We start from the raw sequence: 22,930 nt of genomic DNA, 5'->3' as shown, positions 1-22,930 counted from the left end.
AAGTGTGTTGATTTTACCGCACCAAAAAAATACATGTTGCCAAATGCCATATGTTATGCCATTTAATGGACCCTTTTGTGTGGCTTCAGCAAATGTTGGGATACTCTTTTAAATCTGGAGGCATTAAAAACTTGTATTGAAATGTATTTCATTTTCGTTTGATATGGAAAATAATTATTGAGATTGCATTTTTGCCATATCGTCCAGCCCTAAGGTAAGGTAAGCAATTAAAATTTCAATATTTGAGGAAAAACTACGATTATAAACATTTTTGACACAATTTAGTACTTTTAAATGTTTTAACAGTAAAAAAAAAATCATAATAATAATTTGTTTTTATACATTAATAGAAGCTACAAACTTGAAACAGTACTAGCATAGTATTTATCAGATCTTTCTAGATATCACTGTTTGTTTACTTTTATTTAGGATAAAATCAATACAAAAAAAGTCCTTTATTTAGATATTTTTTGTTCATGTAAAATATGTCATATTTTAGGGGTGTCACATTTAAATAGACTTTTAGACAGAACTCCAATATAACTTTAGAAAAGTAAAAAAAATCTCTATATGAAACCTTTATAATACTGACCGTTCTCAGTGGGTCAAGACTTTTTATTAGAAATATCAACATTTTACAAAAAATTACTACCTGATTAACCATATAGATTAAAATTTTATTATTTTATATAGATGGAAACAACTAAATAGTAAAGTATCTTGATGTTTCACATAGCATTTGTGAAAATAAAAACTTCAAAATATTGTTCAGCAAAACAGATATTTACTAAAAACCCAAGCAACATACTTATTAACATTTACAGTTTTAATTATTATTTTGGGGCTGCAAAGTGATTTTAATGTCACCAAATGATCCTTCCTCTAAATATGCCTGACAAAAATTGAGTTTATATTAATTCCTGTAACACTGAATGACGTCTAAGTGAATGTCTTCAACAAATCATGCTAAAAATTCAGAGACCGCACACATGCATAGGAACAATTATGACATCTGTGTGCCACAGCACTGCATACATTACAGAGACTCTTCTATTAAAGGGACAGATCCTGTTATAGAGACCCTTGAGTCTTCAACGGTCCCTTGACTCAAACAAAACAGCCATAAATGATGCCGTCAAAGCTCCACAAGCACAACAACATCGCAAAGCTCGTAAGAAAACATCACATTATCTAATATATCACAAGCTGAGCGCGCGGAACAACAATACACGCGCCGTTACACGCGCCAGTCCAAGATCAAACATGGCTGTCCTTATGAACATATATCTGCTTTACAGTGTCAAACACAAGGGATATATTCTTACCAATCTTATAAGCGTCGAAACCGTCCTCGAAGTCGTTCCTGGCCCACATCGCGCTCGGTTTCAGTGACTAAAGCCTCAGACCCAAAACAAAAAACCGAGAGAAAATGCGCGAGCCCACCAAGAAGAGGAGAGGGGGAGGAATTTAAGTCAAACCGCATTCCATAGTGACGGGCGACTGGAAGAACCTGCGTTTTTATAAGCGTTTATGAAGCGTTTTCGTGTGTCGCGACGCTGTAGCTCCCGAGAAGCTGGTGCAAATGTCGCAGATTTGAGTTACTGTGAAGCGGTGCTGTTCGCTCTGTGACTCGCTGGCAGCTGCATCGCGAGGATGTGATCTCACTGGCCGCAGAGTCTCCTCCACAGAGACGCGGACGGAGAAACGCAATCACAGCGGCACTGACTCCGCCCACTGGAGCACAGAGGCGGAGTTACCGCAGGAGCACACTTATACAGTTGAAGTCAGAATTATTAGCCCTCCTGAATTATTAGACCCCCTGTATATCTTTTTTTTCACAATTTTTGTTTAACGAAGATTTTTTTTGACCCCAACACATTTCTGAACACCAATTCTATTAACCGATTTCTTTTATCTTAGCCATGACAGTACATAATATTTTACTAGATATTTTCAAGGCACTGGTATTCAGCTTAAAGTGCAATTTAAAGGGTTAATTAGGCTAGTCATTGTATAACAGTGGTTTGTTCGGTAGACAATTGGAAAAAATGCTTTCCAAAAAAGGCGAATAATATTGACCTTAAACTCTGATTAAGTCATTTATATTTTGCTTTATATTTATATTATAAATAATTTCTAAGCTTTAGTTTTCAATTGTAGTTCAAACTTTGCTCTTCCAAAGAAACAATGATCAGTAATGGTGCAATAAAATATGTTTTTCCATTTATTTTACCATGAAAAATAATGCTGAAACTAACTAAAAAATTTAATAAAAGAACAATGAGTTAGACACGCAGAATAAAAACAAGATAGATAGATAGATAGATAGATAGATAGATAGATAGATAGATAGATAGATAGATAGATAGATAGATAGATAGATAGATAGATAGATAGATAGATAGATAGATAGATAAACAGATAGATAGATGGATAGAACGATAGATAGATAGATAGATAGATAGATAGATAGATAGATAGATAGATAGATAGATAGATAGATAGATAGATAGATAGATAGATAGATAGATAGATAGATAGATAGATAGATAGATAGATAGACAGACAGAGACAGACAGAACGGTAGATAGAACAACAGAATGATAGATAGATAGATAGATAGATAGATAGATAGATAGATAGATAGATAGATAGATAGATAGATAGATAGATAGATAGATAGATAGATAGATAGATAGATAGATAGATAGATAGAACAACAGAACGATAGATAGACAGACAGACTTTTCCATTTATTTATAGATTATAGATCATTTTCCATTTATAAGAGTTTTTCCATTTATTTTACCATGAAAAATAATGCTGAAACTAACTAAAGTGTAATAAAAGAACAATGAGTTAGACACGCAGAATAAAAACAAGATAGATAGATAGATAGATAGATAGATAGATAGATAGATAGATAGATAGATAGATAGATAGATAGATAGATAGATAGATAGATAGATAGATAGATAGATAGATAGATAGATAGATAGATGGATAGAACGATAGATAGATAGATAGATAGATAGATAGATAGATAGATAGATAGATAGATAGATAGATAGATAGATAGATAGATAGATAGATAGATAGATAGATAGATAGATAGATAGATAGATAGATAGATAGATAGACAGACAGACAGAGAGACAGACAGAACGGTAGATAGAACAACAGAATGATAGATAGATAGATAGATAGATAGATAGATAGATAGATAGATAGATAGATAGATAGATAGATAGATAGATAGATAGATAGATAGATAGATAGATAGATAGATAGATAGATAGAGATAGATAGATAGATAGATAGATAGATAGATAGATAGATAGATAGATAGAACGATAGATAGATAGATAGATAGATAGATAGATAGATATATAGATAGACAGACAGACAGAGAGACAGACAGAACGGTAGATAGAACAACAGAATGATTGATAGATAGATAGATAGATAGATAGATAGATAGATAGATAGATAGATAGATAGATAGATAGATAGATAGATAGATAGATAGATAGATAGATAGATAGATAGATAGATAGATAGATAGATATAATGACGACACACACACACACACACATTATAACTACAATAACTATACTACCAAAATTTAAATTAAATGAATTATTTTTAATTAATTCTTTTTTTTACATTTTATTATGTTTAACTATCGTGTATTAGCCTAAAGGTTTGCTGTTTTGATGCCCTTTTACTGTATTCATAATTCAATATTATGTTGACTTCATTAAATTGATTTAGTTTTACTCTTACAATTCTACAGTTTAGGCAAGGATGTGATAATACAAACACTGAGTCATTTAAATAAAATTTTATATCATACAAAAATATTATCGTATATATTGTTAAGTTGTTATAAGTTTGTTGCAATGCCCTTATAGAAAACCCATACCTAAGGGATTTTCCCCCCTCAGGGAATTGAGGTAAAGTTGGTTTCATATTCACACATTCTGACTTTAGTGCTCAATTAATTAGTAAAGCAAAAATTAAAAAGGCTAATACAGATTAATTATAATGACGTACTGTTATGCGCACTATATGACAACTTGTGACACTGTCCCTAAATTGTTTATCATGCTACTTTGAATATTCGGTCTGAAATCGCACACAAGTATTTGTAATTTATTAATTTAACAAGGACAATGCTCATTAATAAACAGTAAGACTGTAAATAAGCCAGAGTTAGCCACGGGGGCTAATTTTCATCTGTTGCCCCTGCCAGATTTTAAAAGGCAACCTAAAATCAAAAACACATGATCACGCATACAAAAACAGTAAAATTACAAATGACAACAGTATAAAACATGTAAAATAAGAATTTCTTAAAATGTTAGACAGAAGAATTACATATGATTACAAACTTGATTTGCTTTTAGCCATTTCTTTAACTTATATGACTTCAACACAACATCAGCACTATTTTACTGACCATGAACAATGTTGCACTTTGATAGTAATTGGCTGCGATGATTTCCCTATTGAGAATTTGCAATGAATATATTTCTAATATTCTATTAAAAAGGTGAAAGTCCGAATGTGCAAATAAAACCTTTACCTCAATCCTCACCCCTAAATTAAATTACTTAAGGATTTTCATTATCTAATATGGAAAAATAAAATGACCATGGTTGAAATTTACCAGCACACTCAACCCCCATTCAGACGGCACATTCTTCTAGAGGGAAACACAGCACAACTATTTATATTTAAAGCTGTTTAAGGCTGTTTGTTTCCACACCTGCTTGACAGACTTAGGGGTTGTTGTCCAAGCTGCCCAAATGGCCCATTCATTTCTTCACATGCCTCTGCAGTATTCACATCTATTCCCCTTGCTGTCTCATTATACTGAAACATTAGGAGAACTAAGGAGAGATGCAGGAAACTCTGCTTTTGTCTCTTGCGCAACATATAAATGCACAAAACATTGGGATTGCAGCTCTGATTTTTCACAACATCCGTATTGCAAAACACATGACATTACATCTACAGTATGTACAATTATCATGATAACCGAGGAAACAATTGCCATATGTATTCACACGTCAATGTAACTCAATGTAATAACTATAATTTAAGAGAAATTAAATGATGTGTTTCTACATGTGTAGTTGACAAATAGGCAGTATTTCTTTTTAAGAAAAGAAAAATATATATATATTTATGTATTTTGAAAAAATAAGGAGTCACTAACATTTTTTTTACTTGTTATTTAATTAGGATAGTAAGGTCTGACTTTGCTTAGACAAAAGTCTTGTCACTTAACAGAAATAATGTACAGTATAGAATATAAAGTCATGGTGCAGTGGAAAAAGAATTAATATTGTGTTTGAGTTCCATGAGCTTGGAGGACTGCATCCATGCATCTCTGCAATGACTCAAACCACTTATTAATGTCCTCTGGAATGGCAAAGAAAGCGTTCTTGCAAGACTCCCAGAGGTCATCAAGATTCTTTGGATTCATCTTCAATGCCTCCTCCTCATCTTACCCCAGACATGCTTAATAATGTTCATTTCTGGTGACTGGGCTGGCCAATCCCGGAGCACCTTCTTTGCTATCAGGAACTTTGATGTGGAGGCTGAAGTATGAGAAGGAGCGCTATCCTGATGAAGAATTTACCCTCTCCTGTGGTTTGTAATGTAATGGGTAGCACAAACGTCTTGATACCTCTGCAGATCTCTCGCACGCCCCATACTGAATTTAATCCCAACCCATGATTTTTCCTTCACCAAACTTGACTGATTTCAGTGAGAATCTTGGGTCCGTGCGGGTTCCATGCGGGTTCTTCTGCAGTATTGGTGATGATTGGGATACAGTTCAACAGATGATTCATCGGAAAAAATCTATCTTCTGCCACTTTTCCAAATGATCAACTAGAAGTTATTATTTGTTGCTCTTACAACTCAGATTGAAGACAAGATTTTTGTCAGGTAGTTATTTGAGTAGCTTTTCTTAATATTTCCTAACTAATAATGAATAATATACAAATTCCATGAGAGAGATTTATTTTCCTTTATTGTTAGACACTTACGTATCTTCATATAATGCTTTTCATCTGACGTGAAATTATGGATAATACTTTAATTATATATACTATTTGAATAGTGACAAAATTCAATTTCCTATGGATTTAGAAATATATAGGTGAAAATAATGAGATTGCTTACTAAAAAAAACCTGTAAAATTAGACCTGAGATACTCATTAATAGTTTTACCATTTTCTATTTCATTTACAAGAGTTGTACTTTATTCAACTGTAATTTATGATAATCATGCAATAGGACAGTTTAGAGGTTTGACTTAAAAGTGTAAAAAAAAAAATGTCAAAACAGCAGTTTTTATAACAAGAGGTCAGTAGAAAAAGTAATGTTTTACCGTTCACTGCATTTTAAATGATGATTTTTATTGTCATTATTTATATTATATATAATCATATATTTATATATGATTTATATTATTTATATTGATTTTTGTCATGTGTGACAGCAAAAGTGCAAATAAACAAATAAATCATTAAATAATTCATTAATTCATTTTCCTTCGACTTAGTCCCTTTACTCATCAGGGGTCACCACAGTGGAATGAACCACCAACTTATCCAGTATATGTTTTACACAGCGGATGCCCTTCCAGCTGCAACCCTGTACAGGGAAACACCCATACACTACAGCTAATTTAGTTTATTCAATTTACCTAAACTACATGTATTTGGACTGTGGGGGAAGCCGGAGCACCTGGAGGAAACCCACATCAACACGGGGAGAACATGCAAACTCTACACAGAAATGCCAACTGGTCCACTGAACAAGCGACCTTTTTGCTTTGAGCCATCGTGTTACCCATAAATGAATCAACAAATGCATTAATTAAATAGTTTAATTGTAAAAAAAATATTTTTATATTACATGTCAAAATTCAAACTGCACACGGCAAGACTAACATCGGTTAGTTATTTGCCTGATTGGGTTTATATAAACTGAAGAAAGGCTGCATAATAAGTGCATTATCTAGGTTCAGTTGTCCATGATGTCTTAATTAAGCTCATGCATTCAATTCCAATTATCTCATTCTGCGGACAAACTATTTTAACAGGCATCAAATTCAAAACTAGACTACCAATTATGGTTTGTAGTTTGTGCTGGAATCATTCAAGGTGCAAACCATTGTTCTATCGGGTTTTATTGTATCCCTATAATGATGAGAGATAATCTATAATGATAAAAAGATTAAGTTTAAACAAAAGCTCTGTCTAAAAAATACTTCCACAGTAGTTGCGTAAGCACCTGCTCTCAGGGTCTATTAACCTGATTTATTACAGTATGCATAAAGTGCTTATTTTGACCATTTTAAGAGCTGGAGCTGACCTGCACTTCATTTAAAATGATGTAATGTTTCTTAAAGGAACAGTTTACCCTCAAAATCACAATGTATTAATTCCTCACCCACATTGAAAACTTTACAGCTTGTATTTCATGTGTGCATGTGTGCACATGTTTTTGTGACATATCAGGACACAAATCTGTATTATGACATAGGTATGACAGTTACAAGTGAAATATGAGAACATTGCTGATGTCATAATTTCTCAAAAAGCTTATAAATCGCACAGAATGAGTTTTTTTCAGAAAGTAAAACTGTTTTCTGTGAGGGTTGGGTCTAGGGGAAGGGTGGGGTTAGGGCAGGGGTGTCCAAACTTGGTCCTAAACCTGCTTCAGATTTCTTGACCTAAGACTGGTGCGACGGTTCATCTTCCAGCAGGACAATGACCCAAAGCACACCACTAAAATATCAATGGAGTGGCTTCACAACAACTCTGTGAATGTCCATGAGTGGCCCAGCCAGAGCCCAGACCTAAATCCTATTGAACATCTCTGGAGAGATCTGAACATGGCTGTACACCGTCGCTTCCTATCCAGCCTGATAGAGCTTGAGAGGTACTGCAAAAAGGAATGGGCAAAAATTCCCAAAGACAGGTGTGCCAAGCTTGTGGCATCATATTCAGATAGACTTGAGGCTGTAATTGCTGCCAAAGGTGCATCAACAAAGTGTTGAGCAAAGGCTGTGAATACTTATGTACATGTGATTTTTCAGGCTTTTTATTTGTAATAAATTTTCAACAATTTCCAAAAAAAATTTCACATTGTCATTATGGAGTATTGTGTGTAGAATTTAGAGGAAATACAGGAATTTAATCCATTTTGGAATGAGGCTGTAACATAAAAAAAGTGGAAAAAGTGAAGCACTATGAATATTTTACGGATGCACTGCATGCTGAAAATATTCCACTAATAATCAAACCAGTTTAATGAGTGAATTACATCAACAAAGATCCAATTCAGAAGTTCAACAAAACACATCAGACAACATTTAAAGCAACTGTATGGAAAACAGCGACCACTACTCTATTATTCCTCAAACCAATTATGTTCTGTAGAAAAAAGAAACTCAAGCAGGTTTGATCCAACAATCAAGTAAGTAAACAAATGACAGCGTGTTCATTAAGACCAAGCAAACTCTTTGAAAAAGGCTTCTGCTACAAGCTGTGTCTTGCTAAACACCACCTGTGTATGTGGCCCCATACCAAGCAGGTGAACAAAGACCCAGAGCAGACATTCCTGCAGACTATAGAGCTGTGGTACTGGATGACACTGAGGTCTGTCTCAGCACAACAGAAGCACAGTTCTGGCCCACTCACTCCACACACAGAGACCTTACACTTCACGAACACAAAGAGTGCTCACACACACACTCTCTGAACCGCTCTGTGATACAGCCAAAATGCAGCCAACAGGCATCACTTCTATTGCTCATTATACATCAGCGAATAACTTGTTCTGAGCTGTTGCACAATAGACATGAATGATAGCTCAGATCATACAGCTTAACGGGAAGAGGTGTGCTATTACTTCCAGAAGTGACCCGACTTATGATTTTCACCTGCTGGATAAAAGCAAAATATACTTGAAAGCAGAACATGAGCGAGCTAGAGAGCAAATTATGATAGAGTATTTAATCTGGGTCAAAAGATACAACCTAGCAACCATCGAGAATACCTTAGCAACCACATAGCAACTCAAACCAATAATCTTAGCAACCCCATCAACACCTTAACAACCAACTAGAAAATCTGAGAATACTGCATCATGGGCGGTGTATTGGGTAGCACTGCCGCCTTACAGCAAGAAGGTCGCTGGTTCGAGTCTCGGCTGGACCAGTTGGCATTTCTGTGAGGAGTTTGCATGTTCTCCCCGTGTTGGCGTGGGTTTCCTCCGGTTGCTCCGGTTTCCCCCACTAGTCCAAAGACATGTGGAACTGGTGAATTGGGTGAGGTAAATTGTATATGGGTGTTTCCCAGTGATGGGTTACAGCTGGAAGGGCATCTGCTGCATAAAACATATGCTGGATAAGTTGGCGGTTCATTCCTCTGTGGTGACCCCAGATTAGTAAAGGGATTAAGCCGAAAAGAAAATGAATGAATTAATGAATACTGCATCATACTCAAAACTCAGCTGAACCACATATCAATGCACTGTCAGCCACCAAGAAAAACATAGTATTATGAACTCTTCAGGATCAACTTTTGGACCAATACTGTGCGTAACCGAATTGCAACCACCCAGGGAACCACCTTAGCAACCATCTATCAACATCCTGACAACTACCAAGAAAATCTTTACACAACCAGAATGCAAACACACAATCCAAAAAGACGTTTGCTGTTTGTTCAAACTACTTATTTAAATTGAGTTGAAACAAGACAATTCTCGAGTTTTTGGGGGGCCACTTAATTGTTTCATCTTTAATCCACTTAAATTTGTAAAAACTAATAAGTTAAATTAATTCCTTCATGTTGTACCAACACAAATTGATTGTGTGGAACCCAGCATTTTGTTTAGAATGTAGCAACCACCAGTGTCGGGTAAGTTACTTTAAAAAAGTAATAGATTACGAATTACTGACTGCTACTGGAAAATTGTAATCTGATTACATTACTAATTACTTAATGTGAAATGTAATCTGATTACTAATAACTTTTAAAACATAAAATACTAAATAAACTGCAGCTCTTTCAGTAATTTAATATACATTGAAAAACCTTACAATGGGTTGATCAAAGCAAGTAGACATGTTCAAAAGATTTAAAGAGATAATTTGCCCAAAACTTAACATTTTCTCATCAATCACTTGTTCCAAACCTGTTAGTCTTTTTTGTTTTGAACACAAAAGAAGACATTTAGAAGAAAAGTGGATACCTGTAACCACTGACATCTATAGTATACAAAAGCACTGCAGTGTTTGGGTGCTCTGTTTGTCTGAGATCATTAGTCTACTGAAATGAGAATCTTCATACAAAGTGCGGAGTCACTGAGTCACGGTTTTCAACTTGGTGAGCCTGGAAAATGTGAGCGCGTGCAATATGCGCTCCCAAAATGCGTGCGCAAGCCGCGTGCCTCCATTGGAAATATGGAACTTGCATGTGCAAAAGACGCGATATGTGAACGGTCCCATAACCAGCTACGCTTCCCTTCATATTCAGAAGATACCTTCACCCCCAATCCTGCACAAAAATCTAATTTAGCCTGTTTGGGTTGAGTTAGACCACCGTGTTTTTGGGCACCGACATCCTCCTTGCCAATGAGTTGTCATAGAAGGCTTTCTGTTCAAGTGCTTGAACAAGTTGCTGGTCGAGTTAAAAGCAGTTGAAAGTTCTTTAGAGCCTGAACATTGACTGCATTTCACAGCAATTTTTTTGTTTTCACGCCCAATCAAATCAAAATAATGTCTGTATTTCCACTTGAAGCAGCAACCACTCTCGTCAGAATCCATTTTAGCTCACGTTCTCCAGCAATTTAAAAGCACATGCTGACGTTGCAGCAGAAAGCGTGATTTAAATAAGCATTTTTTTCTTCTAAAAACTATATTTGTGACGCAAGTAACACACATTGACTTTAGTAACTGTAAAGAAATGACACTAATTTACAATGTAATTCGTTACATTACTGCAAAAAATGCAGTAATGCGTTACACCCAACTCTGGCAACCGTATAGCAACTCAAAACACAATAAACCCCATCAACACCCTAACAACCAAATCTAAAAACATATTGCAACATACTCAAAAAACTCAAAACAACCACATATCAATGCACTGTCAACAACCAAGAAAAACATAATATTATGAACTCTTTACTCTCAAAAAAATGCTTGTTCAAACTACTTGTTTAAAATGAGCAAAAACAACACCATTTATTGGTGTTTTTTGGGAAAACTTAATTGTTTTGTATTCATTAACCTAAATTGGTAAAAAGTAATAAGTTGCTTCCTTCCTAAATCGATTGTGTGGAACCCAGCATTTTTTAGTGTAGGGTCGACTCTTGTAACAATAAGTAATCGCCTAGTAACCATGCAAAGAAAATGGAACACCTTCGCAACCATATATCAACATCCGGACAACCATATTATAAAAATAATCCAAATTTTTTTTTACAGTATAGTTAAAAGGTGTTTACCAACTCCTGAAACAAATTAACTTCAGTTTGTTGATTTTGTTCGAAACATCAGCACCCACAATGTTAAAAATACGCTGTTAAACTTGACTACACAATACTGTAGCACAGAAAAATTAACCCCATCACACACAGCAAGATAACATTTCAATTATAATTTTCCATAAACAACATTTTCACATTTCCAACTGTGCCATCATGTTTTTACAGAGCAGAGGTGCTTGACCTCCCTGCAAATGAATAAACACTAGTGCTACTCGACCCAAACACCACATTTCCTCTAAGAGAGACAGGTTAGCACGCCACTCATGTTGACAATTTCACTACTGTATTTTTATGGGGGGGGGGTGGTTTGGGAGAGAACTACATGAATAATTCCCTGCTGTCTGGAGCATGTGGGACATACAAACCAGGGCATCAAGAATCAGTGTTTTTGTGCATGTTATCGGACTAATGCAGACTGCGCCCAACCCCCACTTCCTGTCTCTCTGCCAGGAAACCAGCGGCTGCATTCAACACAGTGGTCCTGCAGAGTAACACTATCAACCTGTAGATGTTTCAAAGAACGGCTAGGCTATATTTGATATTAAATGCACTTCAGAATTAAAACATATCATCTTGAAAATGCTTAAAATGGCAACAAAAATAGCCTATGCTTTTTAAAAATACAAAAACGATCCATAATTCAATATAACACATGGATGCTTTGTTTAACTCTTGCATTCTTATAATTAAAACATGATCTTCGTCTTCAAGCAAAACATTAAAAAGGTCAACTGCATTAATATTGAAGCATCTTAAAGCCTATTCTGACATTTAAATCAATTCAAGAGTCAAAATCAATAGCAATGGCCCATTTTATGATATTATTTGGCATGTGTACTGCTTGTACAAACTACCTGAAGCTGAAACAACACAATTTTTGATTTATTTGGGGACAACTTCATTGTTTTATGTTCAATCCATTTCAATTTGTAAAAACTAACAAGTTAACTTAATTCCCTCATGTTGTCCCAACAAAACTCGATTGAGTGGAGCTCAGTATTTTTTACAGTGCAGAAAAACACAAGAAGAAATATAGATGTGTAAATGGCAAACTTACAGTTGTTGGTCGACATGAGAAAGGCGCATTATGGAGAAGTAGCGGGAGGAAGTGGTGTTTGAGCAAACGTTACCTCGTGGGGAAATCTGTCAGCCAATGAGATCACAACAAACACAACACTGACACTTTTGAATAGGTGTGACATAATGACTTCCTTAGTGTCACGAAAATACTGTCAACATTCATCACAACGAGCTGGATCAAATTTCCCAATTTAAAGGAATAGTTCACCCCAAAATTTACTCACCCTCAGGTTTTTTTGTTAACACAAAAGGTGATCTCTCTATGTTCAATTTTTTTTGTTTTGCGAAAAAACTATTACAATACAATTGTTACATATCGTTAGCTTTGTTGTTGTTGTTTTTTTACAAAAGGGAAAAAAATGGAATAAAAAAAGGAAAGGGAAAGAGAAAAATGGAAACAAGCGTTATAAAAGTGTACAAAATATTACAACCAACTGAATGCCGTCATTCAACAATCACAATCAAGTGTTCAGATAGCTGTCAATTGCGAAAGTAAAAATGTACAAATAAACAGTCTAAGATAATAATGGTTAAAAACAAATGAAAATTAAATTACTTAGAATTAAATCAATTATAAGAAAGGAGAGTGCATCTCCTAATAAATGGAAAGCAAGGAGTTAAGAGCCTTATAAAACACCACCCGAAAGATTACATTTTTTAACAACGTCAGAAACCAGTAGCTATTGACAACATTCTTTAAAATAACTACTTTTGTGTTCAACAGATGAAAGAAACTCAGATTTGGAGCAAGTGGAAGGTGAATAAATGATGACAGGATTTTTCTTTTAATCTAAGAAAAAAATGATTGGTTTGCTGCTTCTGTTTGAACTGCAAAGGTCAGGACTTGTGACTTTGTAGTTCTGCAGAGCGGCTGTAGTGGGACACTTGTTAAGCAGATCCCAGCAGGAGGCGTCCGGTCTCAGTGTCCACGCTAGAAACCAGAGTCAAAGATCAATACATCTCTAGGTCAGAGGGACCTTTATGAGGTGTTTGTGGAACTGTAGCAGACTTTGATTCTGCAACACAAAAGTAAATTACCTGGTACTTATGTGGCGTTTACACAGCACTGCTTTCAACTAAAAACAAGAAGTATTTTGGGGCAGTCATTTACAACAGCATTTTTGAGGCCTGGATAAAATAAAATAAAATAAAATATTAAAATAAATAGAAAATAAAATACAATCAAATTAAACGTTTAAATAAAATAAAATAAAATATTAAATAAAAATTAAATATTAACAAAATAACATTAAAATAAATAAATATTAAATAAAATATTAAAATAAATAGAAAATAAAATACAATCAAATAAAAAGTTAAAATAAAATAACATAAAATATTAAATAAAAATTTAATATTAACATAAAATAACATTTAAATAAATAAATATTAAATAAAATATTGAAATAAAATATTAAAATAAAATAAAAAATTTAAATGAAAAAATAGCATTAAACAAACTAAAATAAAATAAATATAAAATATTTAAATAAATATAAAACAAAATACAATAAAAAATATTAAAATAAAATTAAATATTAAAATGAAATAAAATAACATTACAATAAATAAATATCTTTAAATAAATATTAAAATAAAATAAAAATAAAATAACATTAAAATAAATAAATATGAAATAAAATATTAAAATAAAATACAATATTAGAATAAAATAAAATAGTAAAATAAAATAACATTAAAATAAATATTAGAAAATATTAAAACAAAATAAAATAAAACAAATAAACAAAACAAAATATAACACTTGCGAATTGCAAAACTTGAACTATGCTGAACGCTCTTTCGTCAGTTTTCAACTTTTGATGTTGACAATTCAGTAGCAAACCTGCCACTTATGTGGCGTTTACACAGCACTGATTTCAACTGAAAACAAAATGTTTTTTGGCCAATCATTTACATCAAAACAGCATTTTGAAGACACGAAAATGTAGATTGTTTGTTATATGTGTAAAACAAAACAAAACAAAAAACAATAGAGGTTACCTGTAGCTCAAAATTCATGAGTATTTCCATTCATTTACACTTGCAAACTGCATTATAGAATGCTGAACTTTTCTGAATGCTCTTTTAGAACATTTTCAATGGTGTATGGTATTGTTAGGGCAGGATACAATTTGGCTGAGACACAACCATTTAAAATCTGAGGGTTCAATAAATCAATAAATAAACCACATGTAAAAGTTCTTACCAATGCATGTTACAAATCAAAAATGAAGTTTTGATATATTTATTGAAGGAAATGTGCTAAATTTCTTCATCGAATATGATCTTTGCTTCATATTCCAATGATTTTTGGCATAAAAGAAAAATCTATAATTTTGACAGGAAAATAAACCTGTGCAACATAAATAACTTTATGTGGTCTCGAATATACATATACAGCTGTGGGAAAAAAAAAAAAAAAACTTAGGAGACGCGGTGGCGCATTGGGTAGCACTGTTGCTTCACAGCAAGAAGGTTGCTGGTTCGAGCCTCGGCTGGGTCAGTTGGCATTTCTGTGTCGAGTTTGCATGTTCTCCCCGTGTTCGAGTGGGTTTCCACCGGGTGCTCCAGTTTCCCCCACAAGTCCAAAGACATGGGGTATAGGTGAATGTGCTATTGGCGGTTCATTCCTCTGTGGTGACCCCTGATTAATAAAGGGACTAAGCCGAAAAAAAAAAATGAATGAATGAAAGAATATTTATGTATTATGAATACATAAATATATGTATATTTACTATAAAGCAGGGCTATTCCGGCCCTTCTAATAGTGTAACCAAGATATCAAAAATAAATTTAGTTCAGTCGAAAAACGGCCACTATAATTATAATAGGTGTCTATAAGTGACGTGCGTCTGTTCAATACAGCATGAGCTGCAGTTAAAGGCTGCGCAGAGAGTGAGTCAAGTGACATTAAGCGAGTGGTGCGGGCCACCGAAAACATTTGGATATGTTTGTAGAAAAGACCTTTTGTACAATACACCGATATCATTAATAGAGATGCAACGATTAGCTGAATTCACTATTAATTGTGCTTAAATTCATTACAGTTAATTACAGTAAAATACAGTTAATTGTAAAGATTTCCCAACCCTGTTTCTGTTGCGGAAACGGAACAAAACTGCTGCAACTAAACAAAGTTATGCCAACTGTGTGCTACTTTAAAAGTTCTGGGCTTATACCGAGGCTAATAAGCACGCAGACTTGATGAACTATAGCAGCAGGCCGTTCACATATTGTGTCTGTTCCGCACGCAAGTTCATTATTTTCAATGGAGATGTGAGCATATTGGAGCGGTGCACGCACGCTCGCAAGCGGACCGACGCACTCGCGCCCTCCAGGCACACACAGTAGAAATGATCTCACGCTGTAGTGGTGAGAGTTGTGCGTGGCTTTCAGTGCAATGTAAACAAAAGATGTAAGATGAATTATTACAAATTATTAAAATGATTATGCATGTATTAACGCAGATAATAACAACAGTTCATTTAAATTCTTAGCTAATATATAGCTTAAATGAACATTAGACAAATACTATTTTTTATTTATTCTTACTTTTATTTATTTATTCATTGTTCTATCATTTATTTTCATTGTAAAACTATCACTTGTTTAAATCAAAAACGTCCAAAGAAAGAAATGGACTATTGTTTGTTTTTTATTAATATTTTGTGCTGTATTTGGTTACTGAGCAGCAATAAACAACACTTTAAAATATAAGCAGCTTTCTTGTGATTTTCTAAAGTAGTGGTGTTTTGAATTTAATAAATGCCTAATATTCGTGATAACCCGTGAAACTTCAGACTATAATCGTACAACCAAAGTCTTTAATCATTGCATCCCTAATTGTTACTAATTGTTATATTTAAAATATAACATATGAATGAGTTTGAATGTAGAAGAAGCCCACTTGAGCAATACACTGATTTTGTTGTGCTTCGAATTACAACATTTGAAGATGTTTGTAAAAAAAGCCACATTGTACTATGCAGCGATGTTATGTAGGTTCAAAATACAGCATAATAACGTTTTATGTAGAAAACCCAACGTGGGTGTCTTAAGGAGCAAAAATACAGCATACGGTCTCTTATATTGCTGTTGTGTCATCACTTATATTGCAAGTCGTATCTCTCCGGCCCCTAATTTGTGATGCTTTTCATGAACTGGCCCCCCATGACAAACTAATTGAAGTTGTTTAAACATTCTTCAAATCTTCATGTAAAATAATGACATACTGAACAGGTTAAAAACAACATGAGAGTTTCTGATAACAGATCTTTCATTTTGAAGTGAATTTCTCCTCAGCATTGTTGAGACACCCAGAAGGATGTTGCGCATTTAGCCAACTTTCTAACATGAGTCAGTGTGTTTCTAAATCAGCAATTTTATTTCCAGCTAACAGCCGATGACTGACCATACGAAGAGGACGTGTTACTCAACCATACACGCACTTAATATCTCAAACGGAGAAACAAACACTGAAAAAAGTGATTCATTACATTTACTTTTTAAGGTAAGTGGTTGCAAACAATTTATGTGGGCTGAATTTGAACAAACAAATTAAGTTAAACATTACTACATTTAATTTGTTTGTTTAAAATCAGCCCATATAAATTGTTTGCAACTACTTACCTTTAAAAATTTAGTACATTTAATGAATGACTTTCTGCAATGTACTTGCATTTATCATGAATAAAGAATGAAACAGAGCAGAGCCTTCTCCACAACAACTCCTGTTAAGCTGACATTCACAGTGATTGATGTTTTTTTCCCCCATTCAGCGCTCCAGGTGAAGAGCTGCAAAAACAACATTTACATCACACCTCTGGGTTTATGAGATGGAGCTACACCCCAACCGTCAGCCAACATGTTGAGCTCTGTCCCATTTATTTGATCATGTGACACACTGTGAGACACCAAAACAACTCTCAACACCTAACACCAACTCTTACTTCATTCAATTCACTCACATTCTTGGTTTTTACATCTCTACTTACAGCATACCCAGATAGAAATCTGATATATGGCAATACACTCGCTGCATGTTCAAACTGCTTATTTAAAATGATCTTAAATAACATAATTCTGAATTTTTGGGAAAACTATTTTTTTTAAATAATTATCTTCTTTATTTTTTCAAATAGTTTTACACTTACATCAAATACATATCAGAGATCGTACATCTGAGTACACTCACAAATGTAAGCGCAAACTCTGTACATCCACTTTCTCTTTCAGCAATATATGTTTTCCATTTTTGTGCGCATTTAAACTAATATTATACATAATTTAAAAAAGGAAATTGGAAAAATAAGGAAATATATAAAATAAAATAAAATAAGAAAAAAAGGGGGGAGACAAATAAGTAAAAATAAATCAAATAAGATATACATACACATATAGTAACAAATGGGAGTGATCCGTCTGATTTAACAGAAAAGTTCAGGTCTATGGGATGTAGCATAATTGGTCCATTTTTCCCAAGATGAAATAAATTGTTAAATTTTTTGATTTACAAATGCTGCAATTTGCTCCATTATAAAAAAAATTCCATTGTAGTTTCCATCCATGCATTTAGGGTAGGACTTTCTTGTGGGAAACTTAATTTATATTCAATCCAGCATTTATCACAGTGTATATATATTAGCTATTTAATTATATATATGTACATATTTGATACAGTTGAAGTCAAAATTATTAGCCCTCATGTGAATTTACATTTTTTTTTAAGGAATTTTTCCACAGTATCTCTTGTAATATTTTTTCTTCTAATGAAAAATTAATTTGATTTATTTCGGCTAGAATACAAGCAGTTTTGATTTTCAAAAAACATTTTAAGGTCAATATTATAATCCCTCTTAAGCGATATATATTTTTTGATTTTTTACAGAACAAACCACTGTTATACAATGACTTGACTAATTGCTTGCCTAGTTAGTTAAGCCTTTCAATTGTACTAAGCTGAATACTAGTGAATTATTAAAAAATAACTAGTATATATTATGTACTGTCATTAAGGCTAAGATAAAATAAATCAGTTATCAGAACTTAGTTATTAAAACTATTACGTTTAAAAATGTACAGAGGGGCTAATAATTCAGACTTTAACTACTGTATGTGAAATCCAAAAATGAACTTGGAAATATATGCAAATTACATATGACATACATGTATCAGATTTCTATTTGGTTAAATAATATTACTTATCAATTCTTACCCTTAAAGTAGAGTGTCCCGGTGCAGGCCTAAAAGGAAACAGGTCCTGGCAAACAAAACTTCATATCTGCTGAATGGAACAGAAACTATAGTGTAAAGACAGTAGCTCTTTCAGATATGACACTTGGCAAAGCCATTCACATATGTGCTGCTGACGTGAGCAAACACATCTCTCAAAACCTTCAAAACAAGCTGAAGGCAAACTGAAAGCTTCACTTTCACAAAATAAATCCTTAAAATAGAAACCAATTTTATTAAAAATATTTATTTTACAATTGTTACTCAATACAAAAATAGCACTGCACTGTTGTACGTATACATACAGTGGTGTGAAAAAGTATTTGCCCCCTTACTTATTTTTTTTTTTTTGGCAGGTTTGTCACATGCATTTCAGATCCTCAAACTAATTTAAATATTAGTCAAAGATGACAAAAGTAAACATCATGCGGTTTTGAAATGAGGGTTTTTATTATTTAAAAAAATAATAGAAAACTAGATAGCCCTGTGTAAAGTGTTTGCTTCCCATTAAAACATAACTCTGGTTTATTAAGCTTGATTTATACTATCGCCTGGCGCCGCGTCGCAGACCTCCGCTGACTGCGCGCACACCACACTAAACGGACAAGGCTTTTATACTTGCCGCGTTCGCCGTTGATATTCTTTAAAACCACAAGAAAGAAACGGACCATAAAATCAGACGGATAAACAAAGAAGTAGAAAGTTTGCGTAACTACGCTGTAATCATTAATTTTGGTCAATATTTTTTAACTAATTATTTTTATAAATTATTTTAAAAATTATAAAGATTTTTAATAACCATTCAAGATTTTGTAAATTCAAACTTTTATGCATCACTTGCTTTTGTTCATATCTCGGACAGTTTTACTTATTAAAGTTTATTAAAATATTAATGACAACAGAGCATGGGTTGCTCTACAAGTATATTTATATTATGACAGGAATAAAACAAAAAAAAAAAGTACACTTACTAAAAATCTAAAAACTAAAAGACTTTTTTAAATTTAACCCACTCAACAATTCACACATTACTGTCTGGCTAGTTTGACCTCTACTGATATGCTAAAAAGGCAATAATGGTCCAACATTCCTGACCATTATCCCTAATAAAGCCTAGAAAAACAGGGCATCAGTATATTGTAAATCCATAGGTTCAAATATTTCATTCCAGTTATCAAATAAATAATTTGTGACTTCATTTTAGTTTTAATATTAAATAGTTTTAAATTCAAAATAATAATATATACATTAGTGTAAAACCTAAGAATACTGGAAAAAAACTTCTGTTATTGTGTATTAAAATCACCCAGGTCCCCACTTTTGCCATGGCTTCTTTTTAGTTTAAAAAACGTATCCCTCAAGTTTTTCTAAACTTAACAAAATCTTTCCACCTTTACCACTGCTGTTGCAATTTCTAGCCAAGAATTATTGGTCATCTGATTATCCCTATGATCACGCACGGACGGATCATAAAGATGTCTGTACAGTTACAGACAAAATCTCTTCAAAGTGATTCATATTAAACTGCAACTGTTTGCTCGAGTCAAAAAAAAAATAAAGTGCGCTCCGCCAGTCGAAAACATGTCCCGCGCACCAAAAGTGAACCTCCGCAAACACATCGATGATGCCACATTCGCCATGCGCACTCAAGCGAACTAGCGGACGCGTCAAGTATAAACCAGGCTTCACACGAGCTCAAGATCTGTAGCCACACCCTGCCCTGATTGCTGCCACAGCTGATTGCAATCAAGAAATCATTGAAATAGGACCAGCCTGACAAAGTGGAGTAGACCAAAAGATCCTCAAAAGCCAGACATCATCCAAAGAAATCCAAAAACAAATTAGAAAGAAAAGAATCGAGACTAAGTAAGGGGCAAACACTTTTTCACACTACTGTACACACATACAGTATAGCACTGTGCTACGTCCGACAGATCACACTATTGTGTCTTTCTTTTCTTTTTCATTCTTTTATAACCTGTTTTTAACACAATTTAATCTGTTTTTAATCACTTTTATTATTTGTTTTTATTTTCTTATACTTGTCTTTTTTATTCTTGTTTATGTAAAGTACTTTGAATTGCCACTGTGCATGAAATGTGCTATTTAAATAAACTTGCCTTGCCTTACACATGTAATGTAAAATTTAACTCTACAGTTAAACCTACAGTATAGTGACTTGTATTGACATTTTGAATGGTTTGAAACAATATATATTCTCTAATGGCCTGCTAGTACCTTCTCTGCTATTTTACGGATTCGTTGTTTAGAGTGGGATGTAATTGTATTTATTTACTTGTAATTAATTAAAATAAAAAAATAATTACTTGTCATTAATAATAAAAAGTAATTTGTAAAATGGTTAGAAGTATATAAACCATACACTCCCAGCCATAAAAGATATGCTGTGATTGTGGCAGTTCCCTTTCAATAAGAACCCATTTATTGTGCTTAAAGGGGTAGTTCACCCAAAAATAAATAAACCTGTCATCATTCACTCATCCTTCACTTTTTCGTTTCTTTATTTTGTTGACCCAGAGGAAGAGGTTTTAATGAGGAAACCTATAACCATTGACTTCTATAGTATTTGTTTTTCCTACTATGGAAGTCAATGGTAAGTTTCAGCTCTCTTTTGTGTCACAGCTTCAGTGAGTAACCGGTCTTGGGCTGCCGGGAAATATGGCTAAGCAGGGCTGAGCCTGGTCAGTACCTGGATATGAGACCACATGGGGAAAACTAGGTTGCTGTTGGAAGTGTTGTTAGTCAAGCCAGCAGGGGGCGCTCAACCTGCAGTCTGTGTGGGTCCTAGCGCCCCAGTAAAGTGAAGGGGACACTATACTGTCAGTGAGCACCGCCTTTTGGATGAGACATTAAACCAAGGTCCTGACTCACTGTGGTCATTAAAAATCCCATGGCACTTCTCTATAAGAGTAAGAGTGTAACTCCGGTGTCCCGCCAAATTCCATCCACCGGCCCCTACCGGTCTCCCCATACACTTATTTGTCTTGTGGCTGCCGTCACATCATCCAAGTGGATGCTGCACACTGGTGGTGCTTTGGGCGTATAATATATGCATTAAATTACATTACATTCTTCAAAATATCTTCTTTTGTGTTCAGCAGAATAAAGGAACTAAAACAGGTTTGAAAAGTCAGGGGTTAGCAAATAGTGAGTACATTTTTATTTTTGGGTGAACTATCCCTTTAAAGGGTACATTTTAGTTCCTATAGGACCTATATTGTACCTTCAAGGTACATATTAAAACTTATAAAGTACAAAAATGTAAGTTTTGAAAGAGTGACTAATAAAAAAAAAGTTTTTCTAAAATGTCTCAATTTTAATTTTGACAATGTCCCATTCCAGTCCTCTAAAAGCCTCTGATACAACTCAGGAATGATGTAATGTTGAGTTTGGGTGGCTTCGTGTTCTTTGGTGGCACATTCAGAGGCACTAAATCAATAATGCTCCATTATTGATAAGGCCAGCGATGCATCTGCAGGAAGTTTCAGATCCATTAAAGGCTCATCTTACCTCCAGCCTCCCTAAACCGCAGTCGTTCTCCTCTGAAACCAACACCAAAGCTGCACAGACCTTGACCCTCTTCAACACAAGGACACACGTCACTAACTCAGTCAACAGTCTCACAACTCCTTCATGACAAAATACAAGATTATTAAAGACACGTTAACATATGCATCATGAACACCATAACAAGTGGTTAAACATGGCGAAACTACAAATACCACAGAGATCATAGACTAACACAAGCAGGGCTGTAGACTGACTTAATTTTTTATTTTTTTCCTGCCAGTCACTAGATTATGTTAGAGGTCACACTGGTGAAACTGACGAGCCATAAAAATGTGTTGCACTTGAGATATTTGGTAGAACAAACCAGGTTTTAATAGAATTGTGCTCTGTTAAAATATGATAAGCAGATTTAAAACATTGGTGTGTAGATGATCTGAATAGTTTTAACTGTCATTGTATGTGTTTTGATGGATGAATGATGTTACCTGTTTTTTGTTTGCT

The 22,930-nt window shown here is 34.0% G+C and overlaps 1 protein-coding gene across 2 annotated transcripts in view; it reads right to left on the bottom strand.

Moving 5' to 3' along the window:
* cep85l (centrosomal protein 85, like) overlaps positions 1-12,678 on the bottom strand; it is a 120,525-nt gene extending 107,847 nt beyond the window's left edge. Inside the window, exon 1 of one of the 2 annotated variants that reach the window (XM_056480674.1) lies at positions 12,642-12,678. In XM_056480674.1, the coding sequence (XP_056336649.1) occupies positions 12,642-12,657 (16 nt within the window). In that variant the 5' untranslated portion in view covers positions 12,658-12,678. Of the gene's footprint in view, positions 1-1,325; positions 1,662-12,641 lie in introns of those variants that run through there. The other variant, XM_056480673.1, reaches the window with a different exon arrangement.
* Between the last annotated feature and the right edge of the window lie 10,252 nt (positions 12,679-22,930).

This window comes from Danio aesculapii, chromosome 20 (assembly GCF_903798145.1).
Source record: "Danio aesculapii chromosome 20, fDanAes4.1, whole genome shotgun sequence".
Classification (NCBI taxonomy): Eukaryota; Metazoa; Chordata; class Actinopteri; order Cypriniformes; family Danionidae; genus Danio; species Danio aesculapii.
The sequence above is the reverse complement of the archived record's forward strand: the minus strand, read 5'-3'. Positions and strand labels throughout refer to the sequence as shown.